The sequence below is a fragment of the Melanerpes formicivorus genome, unplaced genomic scaffold (genome assembly GCF_026170545.1).
Source record: "Melanerpes formicivorus ecotype bairdi unplaced genomic scaffold, bMelFor1.0.p_v2 SCAF_12, whole genome shotgun sequence".
NCBI classification, from domain to species: Eukaryota; Metazoa; Chordata; class Aves; order Piciformes; family Picidae; genus Melanerpes; species Melanerpes formicivorus.
Genome location: NW_027142364.1, coordinates 1,691,300 through 1,718,546, shown reverse-complemented (window position 1 = coordinate 1,718,546; position 27,247 = coordinate 1,691,300). Strand labels below are relative to the sequence as shown.

The window sequence follows — 27,247 nt, the reverse complement described above, 5'->3', positions numbered from 1 at the left end:
GTGTGGGAGAGAGTGGGGCTTGTGAGAGCAGGCTGTGTTAATCCAGGACACCTTAATTCTGTCACCAAACAGCAGGCAGAAGAGCTCAGCACCTCCCACTGTTCCCCCCATGAGGAAGTGGTAGACAGCAGGGTGGTGACCTAGTGCCTTAGGTGCTCCTCATGTCCTCCACTCCTTTCACCACTTTTCTTGCCCCTGTTTACAATTTCACATTGTAAGTATTTTTGACAGCCTATATTTCATTGAGCTCAAAGCCTTAAAACCTTTTATGGTCTTCGGACTATTTAGCTTGGAGAAGAGGAGTCTGAGGGGTGACCTCATTCATGTTTACAAAATGTGAAGGGTCATTGTCAGAAGGACAGTGCCAGGCTCTGCTCAGTGATGTCCAAGGATAGGACAAGGGGCAATGGGTGCAAGCTGGAGCAGAGGAGGTTCCACGTGAACAAAAACTTTTTCACTGTGAGGGTGACAGAGCCCTGGAATAGGCTGCCCAGAGAGGTTGTGGAGTCTCCTTCTCTGGAGACATTCAAAACCCATCAGGATGCACTCTAGTGAAGGTGGGGTTTTTTTGGTTTTGTTATTCAGCAAGCTCATTATGAACTGTTCCTCACATGCAGTTCAGCTAATATAAAGCAAACAGGAAAACTGTAATGGCCTCTCAGTATTTAACGAGGAGCTACCTCCAGTTTGGTTTATACCTTTATGAATTAAATTGTAAGTCACAGTAAGCATTTCTTTTTCAGGCTGTCTTCTTCACAGTTTCCTGTTTTCTTCTAGAAAATGAATCAGACATTTGTTTCTTCAAGATAAAGAAAGGACTACTGAAAATATTGTTCTAGTAGACGCCATCGTAACAGAAAAAGGAAACGTTCACGAGATGATATCCTCAGCAAAGGGCACACTTTTGGTAAAGCAAACCAGGCAGCACCCCAAAAGTACTTCAAGAAATGCAAACATATGTCTGTGTCTACAGAAAAAGTAGCACAAAATGGAAACTGGCTGCTCCCACTTCTTAATTGCATCCCCATTTGTTTTATACTCAAGTTTATGCTTCTCTTTCACCTCCTAGCCTAGTGCTCTCCCCTCCTAGCCAAGTGCTAATGGAAAGAGCTGTGGTAACTGCTAGAACACCCTTGACATTCAGTGGATGTTTTGAGAAGTATCTGATTAAAAATATATGGAATCAATTACAGTGCCTAAGTTGTGGCAGTTATGTGACAAGGAAATCAACACAGAAGCCTCCATTTGATAATCTTGTGAGTCTCAGATCTGAAGTGGGTTTTACAAAGCAGACCATCAGATGTGAATCTAATCCAGCACAACCCCAGATCATGCTGGGGGTGCTTTCTGGAACGTAGACCACCTGAAACCATCTCTGGTGCCACAGGCTGCTGGCACATTCTCATGCTGCAACACAAAATGGTGACCTGCCACAGCAGCATGAAACTTCACCAAATCACAGAACATTAGGTGTTGGAAAGGACCTCAAAAGATCATCTAGTCCAATCCCCTTGACAGAGCAGATCACCTAGAGTTTTGAGTGTCTCCAGAGAAGGAAACTCCACAACCTCTCTGGGCAGCCTGTTCCAGTGTTCTGTCACCCTCCAGCCAAACATTTGGCAGTGGAACTTCACAGCAAGGCTGTTTCTGTCCAATAATTCACTAGAGATAGCAGATGTAGCTGTTGATCTAATTAATATAAAAAAATAAAAGTTAGGTCATCCCTCTGTCCTCAGATAAGTCTACCATGGAAAGAAAATGATGTGAATTCAGTCACTGCAGATGGCTGCTAAAAACGATGTTTCTCCATAGATTTGGGGTGACAATTGACATGGCTAATACCAAGAGCTATCCTCTATGCCTAATGCCAGGAGGAGAAGGGGGGGAGAGAGTCTCAGACCTGGCCAGCCTGAGACCAGCCAGCAGAAGCAGGGAGGAGGGAAGAAAGAGCCCTGGGAGTTTTAGGTATACCCTCGGGGGGGGAGAAGGGAAGTGTTGGGAGGCTTTTGGGTGTGCTGTAGGGGACTCTGTGTGCTTTGGGACTCTTTTGTCACTGCTTTGTAGCTTCTGTACAGCACTTTCTGCTTTCCATTTAAACTTGCCATCACTTTTGCAATCCATTTATGTGATGAGTGTCATTCTTTTACCCCTCTCAGTGGCAAGAGAGGATCTGCCTGGCCTCAAACCAGGACAGCCTCACACAAAAGGTGTTCAAGAGGGGATTGGATGTGGCACTGGGAGCCATGGTTTAGTAGTCACGAGGCCTTGGGAGATAGGTTGGACTTGATCTCTGAGGTCTTTTCCAACCTTATTGATTCTATGATTCTTCTTTACCATTTATAGACTAGACTTGCAAAGTTATTTGTGAAGTTACTGTACACTGAATTAGAATAGACAAATAGACACAGAAGCCTACAAACATATTCCTATTGTAATATTCTCATTGTTCACACACACAACACTCATCACACACTGTAAAAAGGTGGATATGCAAACAAGCTTTCTGCCTATGAGAGGCATTTCTGTGTCAACAGGAAGAGCAAGGTCAAAAACCACCTAAGAATGTTTAAATAAATAGAAAGTGGGTGATGTGAAGTAGTTGTCTCTACTGGAAAGGGGCTGAAGGAGATTCCTGCTCCATCCTATGCTTCTACAAAAGTCACTGTAAACCACAATTTACATTAAAAAGTCCCACAGCAAAATAAAATAAAATAAATGTTTGGCCAGACTGTGAAAGTGCCAATGACTCAGATTTCCCATTTCTAGTACTGTCACAAACAAACACAGTTGACAACACTCTCCTGTAATTTGCTTACATGAAAAAAAAAATGACTCTCAACACTCTGATCTCAACTTCTTTTGGGGGACAAAAAAGCTCTAAGGGCCTCAGCTACTCACTTGAAGTCAGCTGATACTTTACCATTAGTGTAAACTCTGCTGTAAATTCCGTCTTGTCCTAGCCCTGCCTTCTGTGTCTGGTGGCTGTACCTCTCCCAGAAGTAAACCCAAAGAGGAGAACATGCAGATGAACCTGATAATTTCTGCTGATACTGTGCTAATTTTAGTTACATGCCTTTTGCAGTGTCATTATTTCTGCTTCCAAAGCAGCTGTCAAAATCTCAGGTAAAAAGCCCTCACAGTTCAGTCGTTTCACACCTCTTGCAGAACTTGAACAGGAAAGACAAGTACATCGTCACAATGTGGACAACCACTCCTAGGGCCAGCAACTCAAGTTATTCAGACTAACTAGCTACTGAAACTACTAGCCTGTTTAGCACTTTTCATTAAGTAACAGAGGAGCCTGTATTCTCAGGATGTTCAGCTTTTCCTCACCCCAAAGCAGCGTGATGACTGCCCCATAACCTGCAGGTGCCCTTCCAAGGCCAGGCACGCTGCAAGCCCATGGTCAGCTCTAAACTCCTCCACATTCCTGTATGGCTGTTTCAAGATGTTGCTGGCAAGGGTCCACACTCCATACACCACTTCTATCAGCACTAGACTGGTGTTTGCTCTGGAACCTGAAAAAAGTAAAACTCCTACACATATTTTAGCTCCTTTTTCCTTCTATTTTTATTCCGTCTTTGTACTTTTATCTCACATTCAAAAGAAGTTCAAAATAAGGTAAAATGCAGCAGGGCATGTTTTCCAGTGGCTTACCTCTTAACCTGCTATTTACTTATTAAATACATCTAGGAAAATGACCAAGCATTTTCTGAAAGTCCCTTTTCAGTGCCCTAGAATAACTACATTAACAGTTCCATCACACCAAGTACTTTGCATATCCTAAAATAAGAATGCTGTTCTCACAGAGATACTTCAAAGAAGAAACTCTTTTTACTTGGGCTGTTTATGTTTCCCATCTCTGGGGAAAAAAAGAAAAGAAAAGAAAAATAATCTGGAAATCTGAGAAATAAGAAACCCCCAAGAAGTAAATTTTTGAGGCAAGAACTAATACAGCAAGCAGAACAAAATACATTTTTTTTCTCCTAACAAGAGAGAACCCGGGGGGGGAAAACCCTCTATATTGTATGCATTGTCCAAAAAGAGCCTTCTTAATATGCTGTGGCTGGGTGAGACAAATGACAGAATTGTTAGGGTTGGAAGGGACTTCAAGGATCACCTAGTTCCAACCCCCCTGCCATGGGCAGGGACACTTTCAACTAGATGAGGTTGCTCAGAGCTACATCCAGACTGGCCTTAAAAACATCCAGGGATGAGGCTTCTACCACCTCCCTGGGCAACCTGTTCCAGTGTCTCACCACTCTCACGGGGAAGAACTTTTTCCTAACATCCAGTCTGAATCTACCTACATCCAGTTTTGCTCCCCTCCCCCTGGTCCTGTCACTACCTGACATCCTAAAAAGTCCCTCAGCAGCTTTCGTGTAGGCCCCCTTAAAATACCGGAAGGCCACAATAAGGTCTACTCCAAGCCTCCTCTTCTCCAGACTGAATAACCCACACTCTCTCACTCTGTTTCCATAAGAAGGCATCAGTGGGCCAAATCAGTTTATTTATGTCAACAGGGTTATTTTAATTATCAACAGAAGCCAAGCACATCTGGTGGGAATTCTCACTAAACCACCTCTGCAGTAAGAAGAGACGCTAAAAAAATCGCTGGCATCACTACACCTCTCCTGCCAGCAAGGCAGTGGTGTCAGCTCGAGGAGTTATACACACAGAGGTGTGTGTACACACAGTTATTCTAAGTTAAAATCTTCTCCTCAATTTTCACATTAACTTCACACCAAACCCATCACAGAATCATAGAATCAGTAAGGTTGGAAAAGACTTCAGAGATCATCAAGTCCCATGTGCTATGGAATGAAGCTATCTATATCTGCAATATTTTTTCCTAGCTTCTCAAGGCTAGGAAAGCTTCTCAAGCTTTCTGGTTAAATATACAGAGCAGAATGGGTGAAATGATAAACGTGACTAGGAAAATGTAGTGTCAAAACCAAATGGGAAATGAAAAAAACCTTTTGTGAAGAACTCCCACGCTAAATTCTGCTCTTGCAAGCTCAGAAATGTTGACCTTTTACTCCATTCCCCACAAAGCTGTGCAGTGGAGACCAGAGGGAGCAGGCTGTACCCGTTTCCCGAGGCAAAGCTGCTTTGTTGGAGTGCCCTGGTACCTACCCCAGGTGAGCAATGGCACTGGGAGAGGCTGCAGAAAACTAACTGAGCCAACTGCCTGTGTGGCTCTGACAGAAATAATGCAGAGTGGAGGTCAGGATTAGAAAAGCTAGTTCTGTCCAAACTATCCAACTAATCAGACGGCCCAAAGCCTTTCTCCAGTGATAGGTACTTCTGTTCCTAAAGCTTTTGAGAAAATTCTGAGCACAGCATTCATATTTCCACCTTAATGTGTATAAAACGCTGCTAAGCAAACAAATGACACTGAACAGTTTGAGGTTTTCTTTTTCTTTCTCCAAACCCACATCCCCCAAGTGATTTATCAGGGAAATGAACCTTTGAAAACATGGTCTGTAAACCTAACAAACTCCAGTTGGGCAAAGTGCCTTCCTCTTGTGTCTGTGAAGTCTGCTCCTATGAAAAATTCACTTCTACCTCAGGAGATGTTTGGGGTGTTGCTGTAGTTTGTACAAGCCACAGTTAGTTTTTGTAAACAAGTCTACAGGAGGATATTAAAAAGCAATCTGCAGTCTTCTCCAGGAATCTTGAACTCCTGCTGCGGGTAGAATGGTCAAGCCACCAATGACTGCACAACGACACACTGGTAGCCAAAGTCTGAGCTGCCCTATGGAAACATCAGCTTTGCCTGCACCTAGAATGGCAACACTGCAAAAGGATGTAAGCTTATCCTGTAGAGAGCAATAAGTTAGTGTTTGTTCCTGCACATGATCTGCTTCAGTACACAGAAATTCTTCATGGACATGGACAGACACTGACCAGTTCTTAGTGCATATGCCCTGCCTTAACAGTATCACTATAAATACTCCTGAGTTTCATGCTAGTGCCTCAATTTTTAACATGCCACTTTATATGAGCTCTTAGAAAGGGGAAGAACGTAGTATTCTAGCTTGCCACACCACAACTGAAGGCAGAGAGAGGTGACATGATTTCCTAAGAGTCACTTTGCAGCACAGCAGGATCTGCACCGGTTTCCTGCAACCTCAGTCAGCTTCCTAGTGACTTGTGCTTCCCCCTCCTCTGATGCTGCTGGTTTTGGGGGTGTCACAGTGAAGGTGAAGCCTAAGAAAACACATCAATCCAGAAGTTCTGAAATGGCCTTTAAGAATCTTACATAAACAGAACAATCACAATTCAAACCATTTTTGGTTTTGGAAACACAATACACTTAACACAGCTTTTAAGAATTTCCTGGCAGGAGACAGTTTACTTCATTTTGTGATGCTTACACGACTGCTCACCAGTCAGTCACTGAAAAAGAGGAACAAAGAGCATTTAATAAAAACACCACAGCAGATAGACTAGGAATATTGATCACAGGTAGAGCAAAAAGACTCTTTGTGGTACAGGGAAAAAAAACCCTCAAATGTACCATGGAAGTGTCCCTCGATTCACAAACATGAAAGACTCAGAATATAGAACCCAGAAAGGATTAGGGACAGATCAATACCTGATGAACAAAAAGAATCATTCTAAGAAAACAGTGAAGGGCCAGAAGATACTGCACAGGGTATGGGTGGGGAAACAGTCACTGCACTGGAATTGCAGCTCTACCAGTGTTGTGCTTAACGCTGCAGCTGCCACAAGCATGCTGGTAGCTGTGAGAAATGCAAGACAGCCAACTCCTTTTCCACGCCTCCACTTGTACTGCGGTCATTTGTGGTGACATTAAGCAATGATTTGAACACAATACCCTCTCTTCAGTTCTCTAAGCAAGCCCATATCTGCCTCTCCACTATAGCTCCAGTCCCAAGAAAATTGCCACAGGTAGGGAACACTGCAGCACAGAGCAATGCTCACAAGTTCTTCATTCCTGAAGAGTTCATGCAGCAGTCACAGGCATCAGCATTCACGCTAGGACTTTGCTTTAATCAATGTGAAAAAATCCCCAAACTGAAAACCCACCTCCACCCTACATCACACCCACTGCTTGCTCTCTCTCCCTCACAGAAAAGGGGAAAATGCCATAAGTCTGTATGTTGAAACTCAGCCCACATGACATTTCCTTTGGATTTAATTGCTTCCATACAATTTGTATCTGCTAGTCACGCTAGGCCCCAGAGCATTAAATATGCTGGGACAAAGAAGCTCTTGTCCTGCAATAACCTCCTTAATCAAAGAGATGGAACTGTGGGTAAAAACAATTCCCAACTTCATCCAAAGCATCCCAAGAAACAAGTCAAAGCCTAACCACTGGCTGCTCTAGCATGGTGTGAAAAGGTGAGTAGTAAAAAGCTGGACAGACTTTACAGACCCTTCCCTTGTCGAACCTGTTCAGAGTTGGACACATTTACCATCCTAAGAAGCAGATGCCTCTTCATAGTGTCACCTGCTTCACAAGTCAAGATGGTCAGGCACAGCATTTCTTAGGTGGTGACTATAGAAGCTCACAAAAATTATAAATCCACTGCTCACTTTCCTCAATTGCAGCAACCCAAACCATTAGTAAAGCCAAGAGCCGAGATCTCAACTGCACAAAAGTTAAGGAAGTTCTCTGGATTTACATCGTCACCACCACCACTGAACTACAGGCTCCAGTCAAAGGAGCAATCAGATAGATTTCTAATGCTGACAATCACAGCTGCAAATTTAGTTTGGATGTGTACATTCCAATTTCAGAACTTCCCAATCATCTCGAAGATGAGTTACAAAGGTGAGCTAAGGTCGAGGTTTTATTGATTAAACTTTGGTACTGCACCAGCAGATTTGAGCATTCATTCCAGATAAAAGTCACTGACAGTAACTCATCTCAACACTGTCCTGCACATTTTAACTTATTTTAATAAAGAGATGTTGGCAAGGGGAGGAGTTCAAGCACTGAGTCTCACAACCACTGGAGACAAAGACAAACCAAATCCTTTGAAGTGTGGATTAAATGCTCCAAAGGCCATATGCTTTTGTTAAGGTCTCTTCCAAAGGCAGGACATTAAGAACAGCCAAGATGCATGGCCTCTTGCTTGGTGCCACTATTCTGCAAGGACCAAAGAAGGCTCCATCGATACAGGCCCCACCTTAGAGGACATGCATCATGTCCATGACCAACTGTGGAACAATACTGCAGAACTGTCATACAAAGGTATTGGTGTTTTCCACATTTTTTACCAGAACTCAGCACACAGCCACTGTTTGATGCAGCGTCCCCCATTTCTGGTTGTGTAACTACATTCCTGAGGCAGCAATGTGACGCTGTTGTGAACAGTGTACAGCGCCAAGCACACCAATATAAAACAATAAAAATCTCTACAGAATGGCTCCAGGGAAAGGCTGCATTTGGAAATCATCTGAGCACTTCAACTGTCACCATATTAGCAAGCTTTCAGAAAGGGAGTATTTCCACAGTATTTCCAGGACTCTTCTTCCATCACCCTGCTGAAGGTGCTCACTAATACCAAACTGATCGTCTCTTAAATCACAGGATCACAGGATGTTAGGGGTTGGAAGGGACCTCTGGAGATCATCCAGTCCAACCCCCCCTGCCAGAGCAGGACCATAGAATCTAGCACAGGTCACACAGGAATGCATCCAGTCAGGGCCTGAAAGTCTCCAGAGAAGGAGACTCTATAACCTCTCTGGAGAGCCTGTTCCAGTGTTCTGTGACCCTCACAGTGAAGAAGTTCCTCCTCATGTTCAGGTGGAACCTCCTGTGTTTACATCCATTGCCACTTATCCTATCACAGGGTGCCACTAAGAAGAGTCTGTCCCCTCCCTCTTGCCACCCAGTCCTCAGATATTCATAAGCATTTATTAAATCAATTCCCTCTCAGTCTTCTCTCCTCCAATCAAGATTCTCCATCAACAGAAACCAGGAGGGGAAAAAAAAATCTGAACATGTGAATCCAACCCTGAGAGCAATTAGCCTTCTCTCCTACTAGCAAACATGTCTTGGTATGGCAAATGTTCACAGTAAGGTTCTAAAGAACAAGAGTGATAAAGATAACGGCAGCAATGTGCTCCAATCCGTATGCTGCCCGCCCTGTGCTCTGTTTGCCTCCTGGAGCGAAGTCAGTCTGAGCAGCAGCACTCTGCACATGCCAGGAAAGCGGCAAAAACTGAGTCTTCACCTGAACTATGAGGCTAAAAACACATGGATGGAAAGCAATACTTGAAAAATTCTTTGCAGAGGACATGTGTACACAGCTCAGCATGTGGATCGATATGCAGCTGATAGCCCCACTTAGCCCCACGAGAGCTACGCCAGGCACACTGCCCGTCGTTCAAGAAACCCTTTTTTATCAGAAATAAATCACACTTACATTTTTTTCTACACATGCACACGAAGAAAAATGCTGTAGATAACAGTGCTCTAAGTGTGTGCTCATTAGCCCCTGTTCCATCCCCCACTCCAGCGGTCTGGTATTTAATTACAGGGTGGAGTGGTCCCCAGGCTACTTATGTTTCTTCCAGTCACAGCCAGAAAATTTGTGCAGGAACTGACATGCAGGAGTGCGACTGCTTCAAGTTATGGCTGGTTCCTGGTCAGCAAGGTTGGCTCACTGCTCTCTGCCAGTCCCATCAGTGCTTTCGTTTAACAATTCTTGAAAATACATTAAAACACAACAAACTGCCTTCCAAACTTCGACAGGTAGCAAAGGCTTTAATAGGGCATCATTTGGCTACTTGCTCTTCATTTCCTTCTCCTTTTTCTTTTGCTAATGACCATAAACAACTCTTTTATCATTAGGTTGGAAAGAAACAGCAATTCTTTTTGAGAGAAAGATCTTGAACACAGGGAAAAGGTAAACTTGTGTGCCCACCGGGACCAAACAGCCTTCTCAAGTGCATCCTCTGACTGAACCCTACATATTATTGCAGAGTCCTAAATGCTGCTTCCCATAAACCACCTGAAGTTTATGCAGAAAATTCCATTTTCACCTGAAAATCATCACACCACTTGCAAAGTATTATAATTCCTATGTGATTTTATATATATATATATATATGTAAAGTTTTATTCCCCAAAGCAGTGGGATAGAAAGATAGATATATAAATGACAGGTGTAAATACATTATTCCTCCAGCAACTATTTTTCTTGTAGAAATGAGAAAAGATCTGCTGGATGAATAAAACTGGGGAAACAAAACACAGAGTAACCCAGGTAGTAACTTAGATACACAATGAAATTTTTTTTATATATTAAAAAAAGGATGCTGTTAATCAAGAGTATTATCATTGACAGGAATTTGGAAAGAAAGTGAAAGACACTTTGGAGTTTCATCCATAGGGTTGTTTGGTGGTTTTGTTTTCTTAATACGGGACTCACATTTTTGGCCCAAGCAGCAAGAATCCATGCACTTGGAAAACTGTCTCTATGTCAGGAATGTGTGACAGGAAAGCTCATTTTTATATTAGTCAAAAGCCAAAGAGCAGGCAGAGATTGTGTTCTGTCATTTTTAGCCAGAGGTATCTGAAAGCACCTGCTGGCCAAACCCTAGCAAGGATTTATATAAAATATCTAGGAAGGATGTGTGATAATGCACCACAAAGCTGCATCTTCTCTGTCCTCTTGAGAAAAATATATGCCAAGTCTGTATCAATGAGATCTTAATTCAGGTGACATATTCATGAAAACCTCCTGATTCAGGCCCTGGTACTTGTCCATCTGGTATTATAAACCACAGACAGCAACACACAGAATGGCAGAAAGAAACAAACCCTATTTCCAAGCTTTGCCAGTAACTCAAGAGAAGAACAAGAGGGAGTAACCTAAATTGTGCGGAGTAATCCAAAGATTTGGCCCTTGAGTAGCCCCCTGGAGATTCCAAAGGCCACAACACAAGGGAGTCACTACAGGCTGATGTAAATTATCCATTTATTATTTTTTTCTGAACAGTAAACATTCTCTGTCTCCCGTGTCCCACCAGGCATGCTCCTATATACCGTTTGTTAGGCAGGCAGAGCCGAGCGTGAACTCCAGGCACAACTCTCCTGTCTGAGAGTTGCGAGGGACGTGGCCCTGCTCTCCCGCAGCATCCTCAGGCATGAATTTCCTCAGTCACTGTTTCACGTCATTAGCAAACGTGCTGTCCCTGCATATTCCCGGTTCATACAGCGCCTTTAATCCGCAGTAAATCCGGAGCAGAGATAGGGAGGCTACTCAGACACGGCACCGCTGCCTCACCGCCTAGGGCTGCTATCCCGTAGCCCATTAAACTGCTTTGAATCAAATGCCAAATGTCGCAAATAAAACACCCTGCCCAGAATTCCCGGCCAGGAAGGCTCGGCAGTTGTGTGCCCACACTTCTCCGGACCTGTCACTGAGAGGAGGCCTCCCCTATGTCCCTGGGGCTATAAATACCCGCACAGGCCCGCGCTGCCCTGCGTGCCCCCAGCCGCAGCAGGGCCTGGGCTGCGAGCCGAGCCGTGCGGGTCCCGCAGCCCAGCCGACCGTGTTCCGGCAGCTCACGGACACCCAATGCCCCGCTCCGCCTTCTGGAAATCTCCCCGGGACAGCTGCTATCAGACTGATCTCTGAAGAGCAGCTTCTGAACCCCGGCGGTGCGGCCCGGCAGCAGGGACGCAGGAGCCGGCAGCTGCCAGGCACGGCTGACCCCAGCCACCGCCGGCCTCCGGCCCGCGCCGCTGCCGCTGAAGCAGAGCTTCCCCGCATCAGCCTCACACGGGCACACTCTCGGCGGTCCCCGCCGCCGCCGCCTCCCCGCCAGTGGGTGCCCCTGCCGCCCTCAGCTCACGGTACTGTCCCCCGCTCCGTCCCCCCTCAGCTCACGGTAGTGCCTCTCCCCCCAGCCGCCCCCCGCCACGGCTGTCCCCCGCGCCGGTGCCCTCCTCCGCCTCACGGCGCTGCCCCCTCGGCACTGCCGCTTCCCGGCCGGCCTGACGGACCGCCCCCACTCCGCGCTAAGCTCCGCCGCGAAACTTGGCTGACAGCCCTGCTCCGGTGCGGAGAGAGCCACGGCAAGCGTCTGCCGTCCCGGGACCCCGGAGCCGCCGCACTCACTTGAGGAAGTATCGCTGTCCCGTGTGCGTGAGCGCCATCTCCCAGCCGGGAGGCAGCGGCAGCTCGTCCGTCACGTCGTAGGAGCGCTGGCGGAGGTGAGCGTGCTGAGGAGCGGTCGCCGAACCCAGCAGCGAGGCGGGAGAGGAGTGGGAGCGGACGTGCTGCGCGGCGGCGGGCCGTGGCGGGGGCCCGCCCGAGTCCGTGCTCGACTGCCGCGAGTGCGAGCCTGAGTCGGGCTCCTTGAAGAAGGACTCAGGCAGGATCTTCTTCCTCCAGGAGCTGGGCTTGGGGTTCATCACCGCGTTGAAGAGAGCTTCCAGCTCCGTGTCCAGGTCCTGCGTGACATGGATCACTTGCTGTCCCGGCGGCGGCGGCACCGGAGCGGGGTTCATTTTCTACTCGTCGGCCCCGACGGCGGGCGCAGACGTCCCGGCGGGAGGACGGGCGGTCGCCGGGGCCGGCCCCGCTGCAAGCCGCCGCCGAGGACGTGCGGGCGGCTCTCCGCGATCAGCTCCGCTCTGCCGGGGCTGGCGGCGAAGCGGGCGGCGCGAGGAGTGCCTCTTCGGCCCTGCCAGCGGTGTCGGTGTCCCGGGCGGAGGGACGGGCGGGTCAACCCCCGGGCAGCGCCGTGCCCTCCCCCGGGCCGGGCCAAGGCGCGCCGGGCAGCGGCGGGACGAGGGCAGCGCCGGCTCCTCCCGCCCGCCCCCCGGCGGCACAGGCCCTGCCCCCGCCCCCGCCCCACCCGCAGTTATGCAACTGCCGCCAAAACTTTTGGAGTTCGGAGCTGTTGTGGGACGGGAGCGGCTTTCCCCGCAGCACAGGGCCGCTCCGGGTGGCGGGGCTGTGGTCCGGACACGCCGAGGTGTTCTTGCAGCCCAATGAGACTGGGCCCGGGTCCGGGCCTGCCAAGGTGTCCCTTAGGGCTCGCCGGGGACTGCCCTCGCACCCTCCTTGCCCGCCGCTCCCCCCATACCGCACGAAGCTGGCGGAGGCCGGGGCAGGCGGCACCAGGGAAGCTGTGCGTGGCGTTCCGGGGGAGCGCGGCCGCCGCGGCCCCGCTCGTCCACCCTCGGAGCCGCGGGCGCTGCGGAGACCCTATGCCCCCCGACGGGAGCGCCCGGCCCGGCCCTCGCCGCGGGGCTGACAGAGCAGTTGCACCTCACGGTCACAGCGCAGCTACAGGCGAGGCTTTAATGTTCAGGAACTTCACGGGTGATGCTAACTTGCTAATTAAACAAAACGATGCTTAAGTAAACTTCACAGCATAATTCAGTGATGCAGAGGCAATGGGGAACAAGGGAAGGCAGTGATGACAGTGACATGGACTGCTGGTGCTGCGTGGCAGTTTCGGCAAGGTTCAGCCTTTTGCAGACAGGTGCCAGATCCGTGCAGCACAGGATCATCAGTCTTCCCACCTCGCTGCTATGGGATGGCATTTCAAATATAGCTGTGACACGGCTCCATCCCGACTGCCTCTTCGCAGTCACTTTTTATCCTAGAAGGCAGAGCTGTCCTCAAAATGCATGCCTCAGAATCTCTGTGAAGTGTATGTAATACATTTTATTTCTTTTTTAATCTTGTCTCATTTGTTTTTTTGTGCAGTTGGAACAACTTTTGAATGGTGATGTGACTAGAATTTGCTTAAAGTGAGTAGCTGTGCTATAAAGAATTGTTTTGTTCGCTTTCCAACTTCAGTGCTGTCTTTTGAAGTAGGAAGCAGGCGGTGTTGTTACAACTGCACACAGATACCACACACTGGCTACACAAACACACAACTGTATTTTAGTAATGCATTTCTTCATTTCCTTTCTGCATTTTGGACAGACTTCAGGCAATGATGGTTGGTAAGAGTACATCCTGCTCAGAACCTACATTAGAAAAGCCTTGGGTAAGTAAATTTATTTTCTGAACTCATTTGTTTCTTACTCTTGTATTTCTTAAGAAGTACAAACTACCCTGAACTTGATTTGGCTTCTGCAGCTTCAATCTCAACCCAACACTTGAATGCTCTGTCCATACTCAGCATTAATTTAGTACCAGTGCCTGTACAGGAACTCTGGATCAGGATCAGGTATCTCCATGGAACAGATCTTGCTCCTGTGTTTCCTGATGCCCTTGTTTCCACAGATGCTCCCTGTCATGTATTTTTCCTTACATTTCCTGTTCCATGTTTCCATGGGCTCTGCAGATCTCCTCCTTGGTTGTTTATTTTTCCCCTTCGCATCTGCTGTAGTTCTGGTCAGGAAACCCAGTGCTCCTGGGACTTGTTGATGCTTCCCTTCCCCAGGAATTTTCCATGCTATCTTCTGTACCGTTCTCCTCTTGCTTCCTCACTGGGCACCGACTAGCATTATTACTAGCTCAGACAGCTCTGCTAACACAGCACCTGCTCCAGGGTTGTGCAGATACTACATACCTTCCCCCCCCCCCGCCCCCCGCCCCCCTCCTTACCCCTGTAGTTTCCTTGTATAAAACCTTTGGATGTTAGATGATGGTGTGTGGTTATTGCAGAGATAATGATCTGAACAGAGTGATTTTCCATACAGCCTTTACAAGGGCTTTCTTTGCTTCCTCCAGGGCTCCACAATGACACACCCATCTACCTCACATTCCTTTCCAGATGACATGTCCATTCAAGGCAAGGCTCTGCTAATCTCATTCATTGGTGACATCTCTTCTAGGTCAATTAGACCACTTCCATAAGAGAGTGTGGCATCTCCTGAGTGTGTGCACATCTCTTCTAAATTTAAACAGTATTTATTACAGCTAGAGCTGTCCTTCAGTGAGGGGATGGCACTTCAGCTGCAATTTTTTGCTCAGTAACAGAGTCAGCTGCTATTGTACCACTTGCATCAGACTGAAGCATCTTGCACCACTAACCTGAAAATGATTAAAACTGCAAGAATAAATTCTCATTGTATTGTTGTTACTGTTAGTTTAGAAAATAGTAAATTCCTGCTTGGGACTCAAAATTAGAAACAAGCACCAGCTTTTACAGAAAATGATTCCTAATGTTCAGTCCACAGAAGACAATGTCACAATGGGGTTGGACTCAGTGAGAAAGGAACCAAACCACACATCTGACACAGAAATCCTCTTGTCATTGCTTCTTTTTTCCAGTTACAAGATCATACAGCATAAACAAGGAGTGACATGGGTTTAGATCCATTTTGTCTACTGTTCAAATGTTTCTGAATAGGCCAGACTTCTGTTGTTCAAGGGATGGGTTGAGAGTGGTGTACGTTTGCTAGCAGCATATTCAATCCATACTTGAATGGAAAGGCCAAGCAGAGCTCAGAAGTGTACTATGCCCAGAAATATGTGCCCTATGAGGAGAGACTGAGAGACCTGGGGCTTCTTAGTCTGGAGAATACTGAGAGGGGAATTTAATAAATGTTTATAAATATCTGAGGGCTAGGTGGCCAGAGAGAGGGGACAGGCTCTGCTCAGTTGCACCCTAGGATAGGGCAAGGGGCAATGGATATAAACTACAGCACATGAGGTTTCACCTCAACATGAGGAGGAACTTCTTTACTGTAGGGGTCACAGAGCACTGGAACAGGCTCCCCAGAGAGGTTGTGGAGTCTCTTTCTCTGGAGACTTTCAAGCCCTGACTGGGTGTGTTCCTGCATGGCCTGTGCTGTATTCTGTGGTCCTGCTCTGGCAGGGGGGTTGGACTTGATGATCCCCAGAGTTCCCTTCCAAACCCTAACATCCTGTGATCCTGTGTGCTCTCAAATGTACCCTTAGATAATGCACATCGAATGGCTTAAAAAAAACCAAGACCCCACATTGTAATTTTTCATCTAGATTCATCACTGCTTTGTACCAAGGTCCTGCATACATTAGAATTCTTCTGAGAAGGCCCAGGTAGGTGAAGAGGATGTATGTGTGATATCCATTGTAACATAAAACATTCAAGATTCCCTGGAAAAATCTCAGCTTTCTGGATAAATGAGTCACAATTATGTGCAGAGCAGGAAGAGCAAGCACAGTTGCTGTCCTGTTTGGGTCTGCACCGAGCAGAGTCTTCAAGTGGTCATGGACTACATGTGGTGGCTTTCATGTGCTTCAGGGAGGAAGAGCTGTGTATGGCATGAAAGCTTGTATTCCTCCAGAATAAATGGGACAGCAAAGAATACAATGAAACTACATTGTGTGAGTTTCACTATGTAAAGGTGTGCATGTGCATCACACACATATTTACACTTTAAAACCTACACAGTTTGTAATGCAAATCAGTAATTCTTGTTTGGGCTCTGGCTGGCACACCAGAATGCATGCCAAGAGTATCCTGTGCAGCCAGCTGTGATGTGGTTTGCTTCAACAAAGACCTGGTGTGTATTAGTTTCACCAAAGCAGCTATGTCAGCACACCTCCACAGTCAACATCTCCAAGGGGAAAAAAAAAAGAAAGAAAGAATTTATGTCAGCTTAGTTCATGTTGTTTTTCAAGTTGATGTAATTTTACTGGCAAGAAAGCTCCATGAGCATATAGTAGGTGACTGCTCAGACATCCATTTCAGAAACAGCTGTGCTGACCAAAAACCTGCCCCAGTGTTTGTGTCTCAGCAGTTATTCCCCTTGCATCAAAGCCAGTGGAATGGGGCATGCCAGCACTCACTGCTCATCCACATCAGAACCAGGTCAGATTACATGTCAACAGTCTGCAGCAGTGATCAGGGAAGAGCATCTGCTCACTGCTCCGCCTTCAGAACTGCTGGCAACGTTTAAAACCTGCCAGGTCAAATAAATCAAACCCTGGAACCCTAAATGAAATAGCAGCATTTTCTGTTGATACAACGATGGATGAGTAAAACTTCAAGTTGATATGACTGCAGTAATAAACCTGCCACAATTCACACTTTTCTTGAAGAGCATTTAAAAAGAAAGACTCTGCTGTCATGTACCTGACCACAAAACCCAGCAGAGTGTGACAGGAGACTTCCTTCCCTTTCTTTAGATAAGAAACAGCAGAGCTTTACCCATGGAGTTTTGCCAGGTTATTCCTAATCTTAGACTTCCTTTCCTACACACTGTCTATTGTTAATATTACAAAGTCACAGTACAGGAAACAGGGCATTACAACAACTGGAACAGAATCTCCACTCACACCTTGGAGCCTGTACAGGGGCACATTTTATAAACAGCACTAGATTTAAGACAGGTCTAATGCATTTAACGTTAAATGCAAAATACAATGTTAAAAATCTAAGTTCAGTTTCCTGTTAAATGAGAACTGCTGGCCTAAAGTTCTGATACTGGTTTCTGTGTGTGTGCATTTAAACTAGCTCCACAGCTGTTTAAAGAGAACAGTTTCCCCCACATATTTCAAGGAACATCTAATTAATTAGCCAGCTAGAAGGTGAAATTTTATTCAGTCAAAGCTGAAATAAAAGCTTGCAAGAAAGCATGGCAGGGACAAACAGAAGTACAAGAAAATAAAGCCTGGAGGAGAGTCTAAATACACCTCAGAGATGAGGAATTAAAACTTGGGTCAGAAACTTGAGCAACAGACTTTACAAAATGGACAGTGATCCTACAGAGATACTCAAAAGGCTTTAAAAACAAACAAGAGGAAGAAAAGCTTCCTCTGCTTCTTGAGTTCACTCAGGGCTTGAAAGAATATCAACATTTTACCACACCACACAAACTGAGTTTTAAGAATTGGGTTATATCAGGGTTTTGGCTAAGTGGTTTAGCATTAGCAAATGAACTAGCAGATCCACAAACCAGTGTTTTACAGTGCTTGAGAGCTGGAAGTCTTGTTCTCAGTGTAAAGGTGATCATGAATTTGGAAAATAGAAGGTGAAATACATTCCAAGCTTCATCGAGAGACTATGAACAATGCTTATCAGAAGCCAGACCTTGAAAACCATTGCATAGCAAAACTACTCCTTTGTGGATTATAAAACCAAACTTTCTGCCCTCTGCTGTTTAGACCAGGAAAATAAAACTGGGATACAAATCTGTTCAGAAGCACACAGCTCAGGGAGGAACCTAACTCTGCTTGTAAGAAATTAATCCATTTTATGCTTAAATTGGTTGGATTTTCAGTTGTTCTATGCACTTGGACTTTGCACTGGTCTGTCACGAAGATGCTAGGGAGTCACTCATCAGCTGTTTGATTCATCAAAGTGACTTGACATACACAGTAAGGGCAGCTCTGCAAAATACAGTTAAGTTTGCAGTGAAACAAAACACACAACAGCGACAGTTAAAGGTTAATCAGTAGAACCATTTAATCTTAATTCACAAAAGCCACCAAGGATTGCATTAAATACAACTGAAGAGTGACTTCTGACAAAGTTTTTATTAGGCAAATGGGAGAGCAGCATTTATTTTTTGCAGTTCTTAGTTAGTCCTTCTTTTATGAGCACACCATCCAAAGAGGAGAACAAAAACTGTTCCATCACAAGATGAAAACAGGATTTAGCAGAATTTACTTGCTGAGTCTACCCTCTAGCTCATGATTTGGCTATTGTGCTGTTCCAGCTCCCCTTTACCTATGATCAGCGTGCTGACATGTTTGGGGCACTGGGTTCTCTCTGGTGACTGCTTTCTGCAGCCCACTGAGCCTGCCAGCAAGGGGCTAGGGCCAGCTCTGCTGAAGGACAGCATCAGCATGCTGAGGCTTTCTTTCCTTATGTGAGAAGGGCAGGAACACAGTGCAGCACCCAGCCCAAGCTGGGTGAACCCTCTACAGAGGGCAGGACTCCCACATGTACTCTTACACATACATGAGTCTAGATGGAGGGAACATCCTGTAAATTATCATCCCCACCAGTACAGGGTTGGTTTTGAAAACCTCCCATCAAACCAAAAGCAATACCAAGAGAAAAAACTACCTGATAAACATAAAAATAAGTGTGCAGCTTCATATAATACTGAGACAGCTCTACTTAACTGTGGGAAGGGTCTTCATGTAGAACTGTACTTAAAGAAATCCTCACCATAGCCAGCTGAATTTCTGCATTTGCCATCAAAGGAAAACCAGTTTCCTATCGCCTGTGAGGCAGAGGTGCAAAGTTAGCACCAGAGAACATGAAACCAGTCATTACTGGCTTAAGATCCTGGCACAGGAAAGCATTTCATCTGATCCAGATGTTTATTTTTCCCTCAAAATGTATTTGTGAGCATTGCTTTAGCTGAGAAAGCCTCCAGCCTGGCACCAGCACTACTTCATGTTACGCACTATTCTCCTGCAGTGGTTTGTTTTCATTTCCCCCAGCGCTTGCTCCAGTTGCTGGATAAGATGGAGGAGAGTGGCAGGGTCGGTTTGCAGCACCTGGGCAGTTTGATCTCCATTCTGATTGAGATGCAGCTTTAGAGTCACAGCAGGCTTAATCTGTTGTCTCAAACTTCGGCTTGCAAGCTGAGTGAGGCAGCGGAAACGAAATGGGAACAGGAAACAAAGGCAGGGTGTCAGCTCCACAATTCACAACAAGTTTGCAGGGCTGCTTAAAAATCCTTTTTGCTCACATTAAAGACAGGCACAATCCATTATTTAGTTTTATCCTTAGGCAATACTAATACACTTCAATCAATGCTTTCACTCTGAAAATTAGGTGATAATTAACACCAAATATGCTTAGTTTATGCTTACATTTAATAAACCTACAGAGCTTTATATTCAATTTTCATAAGAATCACCCTGCAGCATGACACATCCTGTCCATCTCATAACTAGCCATCTTTGGTGCAGTAACAAAATTATGTCAGTTTTAAATACATGGAAAAACTGCTGCCTCAGTTCCTTTGAAATAATACAAACTGATTTCCTAGTAGTTGTTTATGATGTTTAAAAAATGCAGAGTGAAATACCGAGTGCTGAAAAGGTAAGGGAGGTCACCTGCACATCCAGTCTCCATTCCAGGCTGTGATAGCTGGGAAGCTTTGGGGCCAGCTCACTGAGGATGCTTCGGATCTCCTTCCTGTTGTCAAGGTACAGTTGGAGCAGTAACTGGTTCAGTTCATCTGAGAATCCCAGAACGTGAATGGACTCTTGGAAGTCTATCTCAGAAATCTAGAAACAACGATTTGGGCCTTAATACAAAACCATATAAGAATCATTATTTGCTGGAAACAAAACTGTAAGCAAGGTTTATGTGTGGCATAGAGCAGTCATTTTCCTGCAGGAATATGTGAGGACAGTTCTACAGCTAGAGCAAAACAAACTGGCCAGGTTTTAAGTGATTTACAGATACTGAGGTATTACTGCTGTCTTGCACAAGCTTCAGGAGCAGCTTTCGATTGCTTGTTTCAAAAACATTCAACGTCCTCACATTCAAGCCTTCACATAAGAGAACAAAATGCAGCACAGGAAAGCATCTGAGCTTTGTCACAAGGAATTACATACTTCAATCACCAATTTGTCAACAGCATGTTAAGATAATACTGATACTCACCTTATTAATACTCTGAATGTGTGCACACGTGAGCGAGCACCAGACACAACCTGAAGGCCCACATTACAGTAATTCAGAGTGGCCCCAAGAAGCTGATTCCTGTAGGTCAGTGCTCACTGTAGGGGGGGTTAGACTAGGTGACCTTTAAAGGTCCCTTCCAACCCAACTTGCTCTGTGATTCTTTGATTTGACCTGAACTGGAGAAGCTTGGCCCATCATTATGGGAACAGTTGTTTATCACCAGAACACATGACACCACTCTAATGCAACCACATCATATAAACACATCCTCTGATCACCATATTTTACCCTAACACACAGTCATTTCTGTCAGTCATGTAACCTTAAGGAAAGATTCTGCAGTTTTTCAATCCCTTCCCTCCTGCCCTTCAGAACAACTCTTGACTAACTGAGAATTACTTGCCACTATATCCCTTCTCCATCTCTTCACCATTCAAATATTCTGCTACATCAACAATAAAAAGTTCTTCCAATGGAAACAGTTATTATCCAACCATTTTGTTGTAGTATCTGCTTACACTCACCCAAACTTCTGATGTCAGGAGCTGAAAGAGCTCTCAAACGTACCCTATCAGACCAGCATGAGGAACGTGTAATGGGGCTAGCACAGCACACACCCCATGCTGTAGCTGAGCAACACCCCCAATCTAGCTTTGCTACTTACACAGAGCTTAATACTGAGGTGTGTCTCTCCATACGGACTAAATTGCTGCATGTTCTTGCTACATGCTGTTTAATGTTGTCAAGCCTTGCTGCAGACACTGAACATAAATGCGAGCCAGTGCAGGCAGACGCAGTGTTTCAGCAGCACAGGCTTTCAAAACTACAAAGAATACATCACCAGGATTTGGAACCAGGTTTTTCCCTTTCATCAGCATGTTCCAAGCTCTAAGTGCTGAGAAGACATCTCTTGAGTGCGCCTTTGAATTCATGATGCAAAAGGCATCCTTACCATAAGCTTGGAGCTCTCAGTAAGCAGATATGATAGCCCTTCTACTCCATGCTGAACAGTGTCAACACCGATGTTAAGTTTTCCTTTAAAGAAAGCACAAGGTACCTTTTACTTCCTTATTAAGCTGCCACAGCAACGGGAGACAAAACTGCAAACTTATCCAGAGTGAACTTGCAATATAGGCATAAAGAAAAAAGAAAAGAGCAGAGGGCTGCAACACCCTTCAAATAATAATGTAAGGAGACTGAGCAACAACTTAGATTCTTGCTCCTCAAACAAACAATCCAAAAGCCCAAAGCAAATCCCAAACCTGGACGCTCCAGAGCCAAGTGGAGAACATGGCCAGTGTATGCTGGTACAGAAACGGCTACCTGCAGCCTTGTCCGCCGTAAGCGGGGCCCTGACGGCAGCACCGACCCCATCCCGCCACTGACCGCTCGGGAGGCTTCATGCTGCGCGCCAGCTCCTTCCGCTCTTCCGGCAGCGCCGTACAGCTGCTGCCGTGCACCGGGGACACCTTTTGGGGGGCCGCTGCCGCAACCACCATGTTTCCCGCTCTTCTACTCTCGCATTGCTACGGGCGTGGCCCAGTCCGGCCCCCGGTTTCCCCGCTCCCCACTGGCCCCAGACCGCCCGGTCCCCGCCCGCGGCCCATGACAGCCGCCCCGCCCCGGCTCTTACTGGCGGCCGCCTCGCAGGCCCGCGGCGCCGCGCCTCGCCGCAGCAGCTCCACCGCCAGACGGCCCAGCTCGCCGATAGCTGAAACGAGAGGAGGAGGCTCCGCTATAGGCGCCGGCCGGCCGCACCCGCCCGCCGCTGACTCCCACCCCCTCCCTCCGGCCGGGCTGTGCCCTTCCGGACCCCGCGGGCCCAGCCGAACCGGCTGTCGGGTAGCCGGTGCCTGTCTCAGGACCGATGCCAGACCTGCGCCGCCCGCCCGCGGCAGGCAGCCCAGGTGGGCCTTCTGCTCCTCCGACAGCACCAGCAGCATCCCCTCAGCCGCCCCGGCCCGCTCCGCTGCCGCCCGCCCAGGAAGGGGCGGTTCGACCCGGCGGAAAGGGTCTTGGCTCCGGGTCGCGCCTGCGCGGGGAGCCACTAGGGCGAAGGAAGAAGTAGCTGCCGTCCGTGCCGTAGCGCCTGGCAGGCTCGGAGGCGGTCCTGGTGTGTTATTGTGGCTGTTTTCGGTTTGTTTAAACACGAGCTGGGCTCAAGTTAGCGGAAGGGAATAAAACCCCCAAGTTTTCCTTACACTGCTCGAATTCGGTGTCCGTCATGAAGCCCCCCTGGTTTGCGTGGTATCCAGTACCTATGCGGATGGCTCCGCTGTCCCTGATGCTATCAGCTCGCAGGCGACAGCGAACCTCGAACACTTGAGGCGCTGAGGAAGCCACGCCGGCCGCCAGTACCAGAGAGCAGTGGCAAGGGGCACACCTGTGCTCGCCCACCACAGGGACGCGCCGGCTGCTGGTGGGCGGGGGCTGGGGAGGGAGGGGCCGACACCAACCCTCAGCGCGGTTAAGCCCGCCCCGTGTCACGCTTCGCGGCTGAGTGGCAGCTCGGGCGGCCAATCACTTGCCCTGGGCCCCCCTCCCCTTGCTGGCGCGGCGACCGGGTGGGACTTCCGCCGTGGCGGCTGCGGGGACGGTACGCGCCATGGACTCGGCCTAGGCGCGGCCTTCGGCACCCCCCGCCGGGCCCTGTGCCGGGCCCGCAGGTGAGCGCCGGCGGGATGGGGAACACGGTCGCTGGGTCCCCTTGGGGCTTTTCTCTGCTGCCGGGTGCCCTGGGTGCTCAGCGGTTAAGGGGTCGTTGGGTCCGTCGCTCCATTGCGTAGTGCTTATTTGCCTCCACCCTTGAAGAGCTAGGCGGGGCCGGCCCTGTGCCCGACTGCCGGCAGCCGCTGGCTTGGGCGCTTCCCTTGCAGGCCTTGCTGCAGCTTGCCCAGAGATCCGCCTCGGCAGAAGGGAGTGGAAGGCCTCTAAAGCCTTTCTTAGCGTCGTTTCAGCTAAACTCTCGCTGTGGTGTTTCGCAGTTCTGCCCGTGCGTGGCTCTTTTGAGACTAGCAGTACACTGAGATACTAGTTGTCTTTGGAAGCTAATATGTAGCATGGAGTCTGGCTGGATGCCCATCAAATTGCTCGTAAAAAGATGAAAACAGTTTGGGAGGGGTAGTTATTGCATCTTACCAGGTCTGAGGACTCGCTGTGCCCTGTTTTTCAGTTCTGTGGCTAGGTCTTAGAAGGAGATTCATATCAGTAAACATACAGTGACGTCAAAATGCAAAAAGATAGAGACTTTGGAGCTGTTTAGCATATGGGTGAAAATTCTTGATATCACCTGTGTAACTTTTCCTCAGTGTTTGCTTGTGGAGTTTTGAGAAGTGGAGTCCAACCTACCAAAATATTTAGGATATTGTCGTTGGGTGTGGCAGGACAAAGTTTCTCTATGCTCCTATGAATTTTGTGATTGCTATAAGCATCATATTCCTATTTGGCAGTAAACCAGAAATTAAGCTTAATACAGATGTGCAAATTAGGTTTGATGATGATGATGTTTGTTTGTTTTACCAGTGGGAGGAGAAGGAGCTGTTACCCTGAGAGAGTTGCAGCATGAGCATAGCCATGTGGACGAGGGGTTGCTTTGTGTTGTTAGCCTCTGTGATTGAGATGCAAGCTTCTGAAAATGTGGCACTGATCAGCACTTTGTGGAGCTTGGTTTGTGAGTAGTTGCCAGAAGCTCTGAACGTTCTCACCTGTGTCCCCTGCTGTGTAATTTCTTCATGACGTCTGTCTTAAATGCATTCCCAAGGCTTCTGCACATTGTCCAGTATGAACTAGTATTTTTGGCAGTGTGCAGGATCTGTATCCAGAAGAACGTTTTCAGATCAGGTCAATGTATTGGTACATTAAAAACTGTGTTTCATAACCCTCACGCTAGACACAATGCCAGTGCTGTATGAAGAGGTCAGCAAGGTGTCCTTGGTGTCCGGTACAGCAGATGGCTGTATCCATCATGCCCTGTCAGTTCTTGTATCAAGCTTATTTGGCTGTCCTTATCTTCAAGTGAGAAAGGACATTTTGCTCTTTTCAAGAGTATGATCAGAAATCTCTTTTTCTGATGTAGATACAGCAGTACCACTGCTGCCTTATCTTTGTGGGTGACTCCTCCTCTGATATGTTCCACGTGAGTGTATTTACTTCCTGGTTGCCTTGCTGTCTGTAGGTTGCTGTGGGACAGCACACCCAAACTTCTGCCCTCCTCGGTTCTGGCTTGGTGATGCTCTTCAGTCCTGTGCCAGAGGGATGTAGCTCCTCAGGCTTGGTGTGGTTTGTAAGCACTAGGATCCAGAGTAGGAAGAAAAAATATGGCTCTCAAAATACCTGTAGTTATATAAGGGGAACTTTGTCCTCAGACACTGGAAAATCAGGTGTAGAGTGCTGAACATGGATGCAGAGTCAAGCTTAATTTCTTTTGTGTGGTTTGCAGTGTAGTCTTTAATTACACCTGCCTGAAATACTCTGTGTGCTATGAGCTGCCTTGTCCTTGAAGAGTGTAGGCTACAAGTGAGCCACGGAACTTCAGGCATTGCAAGGCATTTTTACTTGTGTTTGAGGCAAGCATTCTTGGGCCCAGAAGTATTTGCTTGCATGTAACTGACAGAGAGGAGTGCATTGTGTCTGCATGTTTGCAAGGACAGCATTTTTTCTGGTGTTTTCTAACCTTGCTCAATACCATTTTAATGCTTTCTCTGTGTTGTAAGGTATGTGCTGAATTAACTCTATTAGCTAAAGTACTGCAGCAGCTTCTGCAGTTGCACCCTAAGTATTACTGTCTTTTTTGATCAATTGCTTCTTATCTTTAGTTTCACTGTCAGTCCCCTTTCTTAGGGCATACTTGTGAGGAAAAAATCTGGTAAATGTTGGTTCAGAAGTAAAAGTTTCTGTGATTGTAACTTCTGTTCTGCTTAACCAGTCAAAAGTTTCACAAGCCATCACATGCCTGAATGACCAAGTCAGAATCACCAGAACTGTTCCTGAAAATTCCAGCTGCTTCCTCCCATTAGTAATAATAAATTTTAATTATCTTCCTGCTAGTGTCAGCTTAAATCAAGTCTAACTCTCCAGTCTTTGCTGTATTTACTGTTGAGGGCCTCTGATCATGGGACAGTGCTTTCTGCATAATACCCCCACAAAGGACAGAACAGGAAGACAGGAATTCTTAAGTGATTCTTAATTCTGAAAATGTGGTAGTGTTGGCTGTGATTTCTTGAAAGGGTAAAGTCAGTGAAGAGGTAGAGGCAGCAAACAATGGTTTCTTTTTTTTGTTGTTTTATTTTACTTCAGTTTGGATAGAGGGAGCAGGGGGTGGAGGCGTGGCAGTAATCCCTCTGTGTTTTGGGAGCATCATACTGGACAGAATCTTCCGTGTGCAGCTCACAAGAGGTGGGAAAAAAAGACAGATGTTCATCTGGCCACTCTTAACACAGCTCTCTGGAGGTCTCTGTCCCTTTGTCAGCCAGCTCTGATGGCATTCATTTCTCAGCAGCATCAATTCAGGCTAAACCTCAAACCTCTACCTTACTACAAGCTGTGGTATGTATATATACACAGAAATTCAACTCACTTTGAAACATTGGGAAGCTTCTAAGTGAGGGCAAGGATTAAAAGGTACAGTTTACATGAAAAGTCAAGGACTTGGAAATGCTACTTTTATGACTATTTGTGCAACTTTGCCTACCCATTTGCCCTCTTCTATAGTAATGGCATGTTTTTCCCCTATACTTGGTGCATGCTGCAGATCTGCACTGTGGTGTTTGTGTGCTTGTGGATTGTCAGAGTGTCAGTTGGAGGGCTCTCACAGTGTGTGGGAAGTTGGTTCTTCCCAGGCATTCAATAAACTTTGTGTTCTGAAGAAACAGCCTTTATCAGTTGAGAAAATTACATTTTAACCCAAGTCAGGTTTGTTGTCTAGATTGAGGGTTTGGAAGAGACAAGTGGAAAGTGATCTGTAAGAATCAAAGAATGCTGAGTTTCAGATGAGCAGCACCATGGGTTGATGATTATCTTAAGTGTTAGCTCATGTCTTTGTGGGAAAGAATTGAAATACTCAGAATTTAAACACTGTGTCTTTAATATTTGGGTTGTATTTGGGTGGGAGTTTGTGGTTTCAAGAGATATGTGATGTGAAACTGGTCAGTTTATGATGAGAGAGAGACAGGGAGTGAAATCTGTTACCTTTGCAGCGAGTGCTGATGTTAAATTTGGGAGGGAAAGGAGTTCAAAGTTCTATTCATGCAAACAGATGCAGATGTCTCTTTTTTTAGGGGGGAGGGAGTGATGGTGGGTTTTGGCGGGGGGGGAATTGTTGAGAGGTTTTTGAGGGTCGTATGATACTCTCAGTGACTTCAGTGAGGGTGCAGGTACCACTGCTCATACAAGGGAGGCATTCAGGCCATTAATGTTTTTAACACGCTCTACAAAGATAAATAAGTCTGTGTGCCAAAATAATAAAATACTTGGTTTGCTTCCTTCTAACCCCCTCCACAGTTGTTTTGTGTTTGTTTTCTTGCTTTGATCAATGATAAATCAGTTATTTTAAGTACCAGTTTCTGTTAGAAAACACTCCCCTGCATTTCCAGACACAAGCTGTTGCTTTTCTTGCTGCTTTTGAAGAACATTTACTGGCGAAGCAGAACCAACCTCCTTTGAAAGACCTGAGCTTGTGAAGTGCATACAAGCACACTTTGCAGAGTGCTTGTGT

The 27,247-nt window shown here is 46.7% G+C and overlaps 3 protein-coding genes and 1 long non-coding RNA gene across 5 annotated transcripts in view; 2 read left to right on the top strand and 2 right to left on the bottom strand.

Moving 5' to 3' along the window:
- Nucleotides 1-12,735, bottom strand: part of WWTR1 (WW domain containing transcription regulator 1) — a 50,499-nt gene extending 37,764 nt beyond the window's left edge. Inside the window, exon 1 of the mRNA XM_068144928.1 lies at nucleotides 12,108-12,735. Coding sequence (XP_068001029.1) covers nucleotides 12,108-12,499 — 392 coding nt within the window. The 5' untranslated portion in view covers nucleotides 12,500-12,735. The remainder of the gene's footprint in view (nucleotides 1-12,107) is intronic.
- LOC137444361 (uncharacterized) lies at nucleotides 11,959-15,536 on the top strand. Of its 2 annotated transcripts, XR_010988135.1 has the most exons (4): nucleotides 11,959-12,202; nucleotides 13,710-13,753; nucleotides 13,932-13,995; nucleotides 14,685-15,536. It is a non-coding gene; the product is annotated as an uncharacterized lncRNA (long non-coding RNA). The 2 variants fall into 2 exon arrangements; XR_010988136.1 differs by lacking the exons at nucleotides 11,959-12,202; nucleotides 13,710-13,753 and adding an exon at nucleotides 12,878-13,653.
- Nucleotides 15,537-18,318: 2,782 nt separating this feature from the next.
- COMMD2 (COMM domain containing 2) lies at nucleotides 18,319-22,521 on the bottom strand. The gene is made up of 5 exons (XM_068144924.1): nucleotides 22,412-22,521; nucleotides 22,169-22,246; nucleotides 21,488-21,570; nucleotides 19,959-20,132; nucleotides 18,319-19,481 (listed from the first exon to the last, which is right to left on the bottom strand). The coding sequence occupies exons 1-5, from the start codon at nucleotides 22,476-22,478 to the stop codon at nucleotides 19,284-19,286; spliced, it is 600 nt and encodes a 199-aa protein (XP_068001025.1). The 5' UTR covers nucleotides 22,479-22,521; the 3' UTR covers nucleotides 18,319-19,283.
- A 575-nt stretch (nucleotides 22,522-23,096) lies between these two features.
- The window catches only part of RNF13 (ring finger protein 13), a 28,347-nt gene continuing 24,196 nt past the window's right edge, over nucleotides 23,097-27,247 (top strand). The window contains exon 1 of the mRNA XM_068144923.1: nucleotides 23,097-23,201. The gene's annotated coding sequence lies outside the window, so the exon portion shown is untranslated. The remainder of the gene's footprint in view (nucleotides 23,202-27,247) is intronic.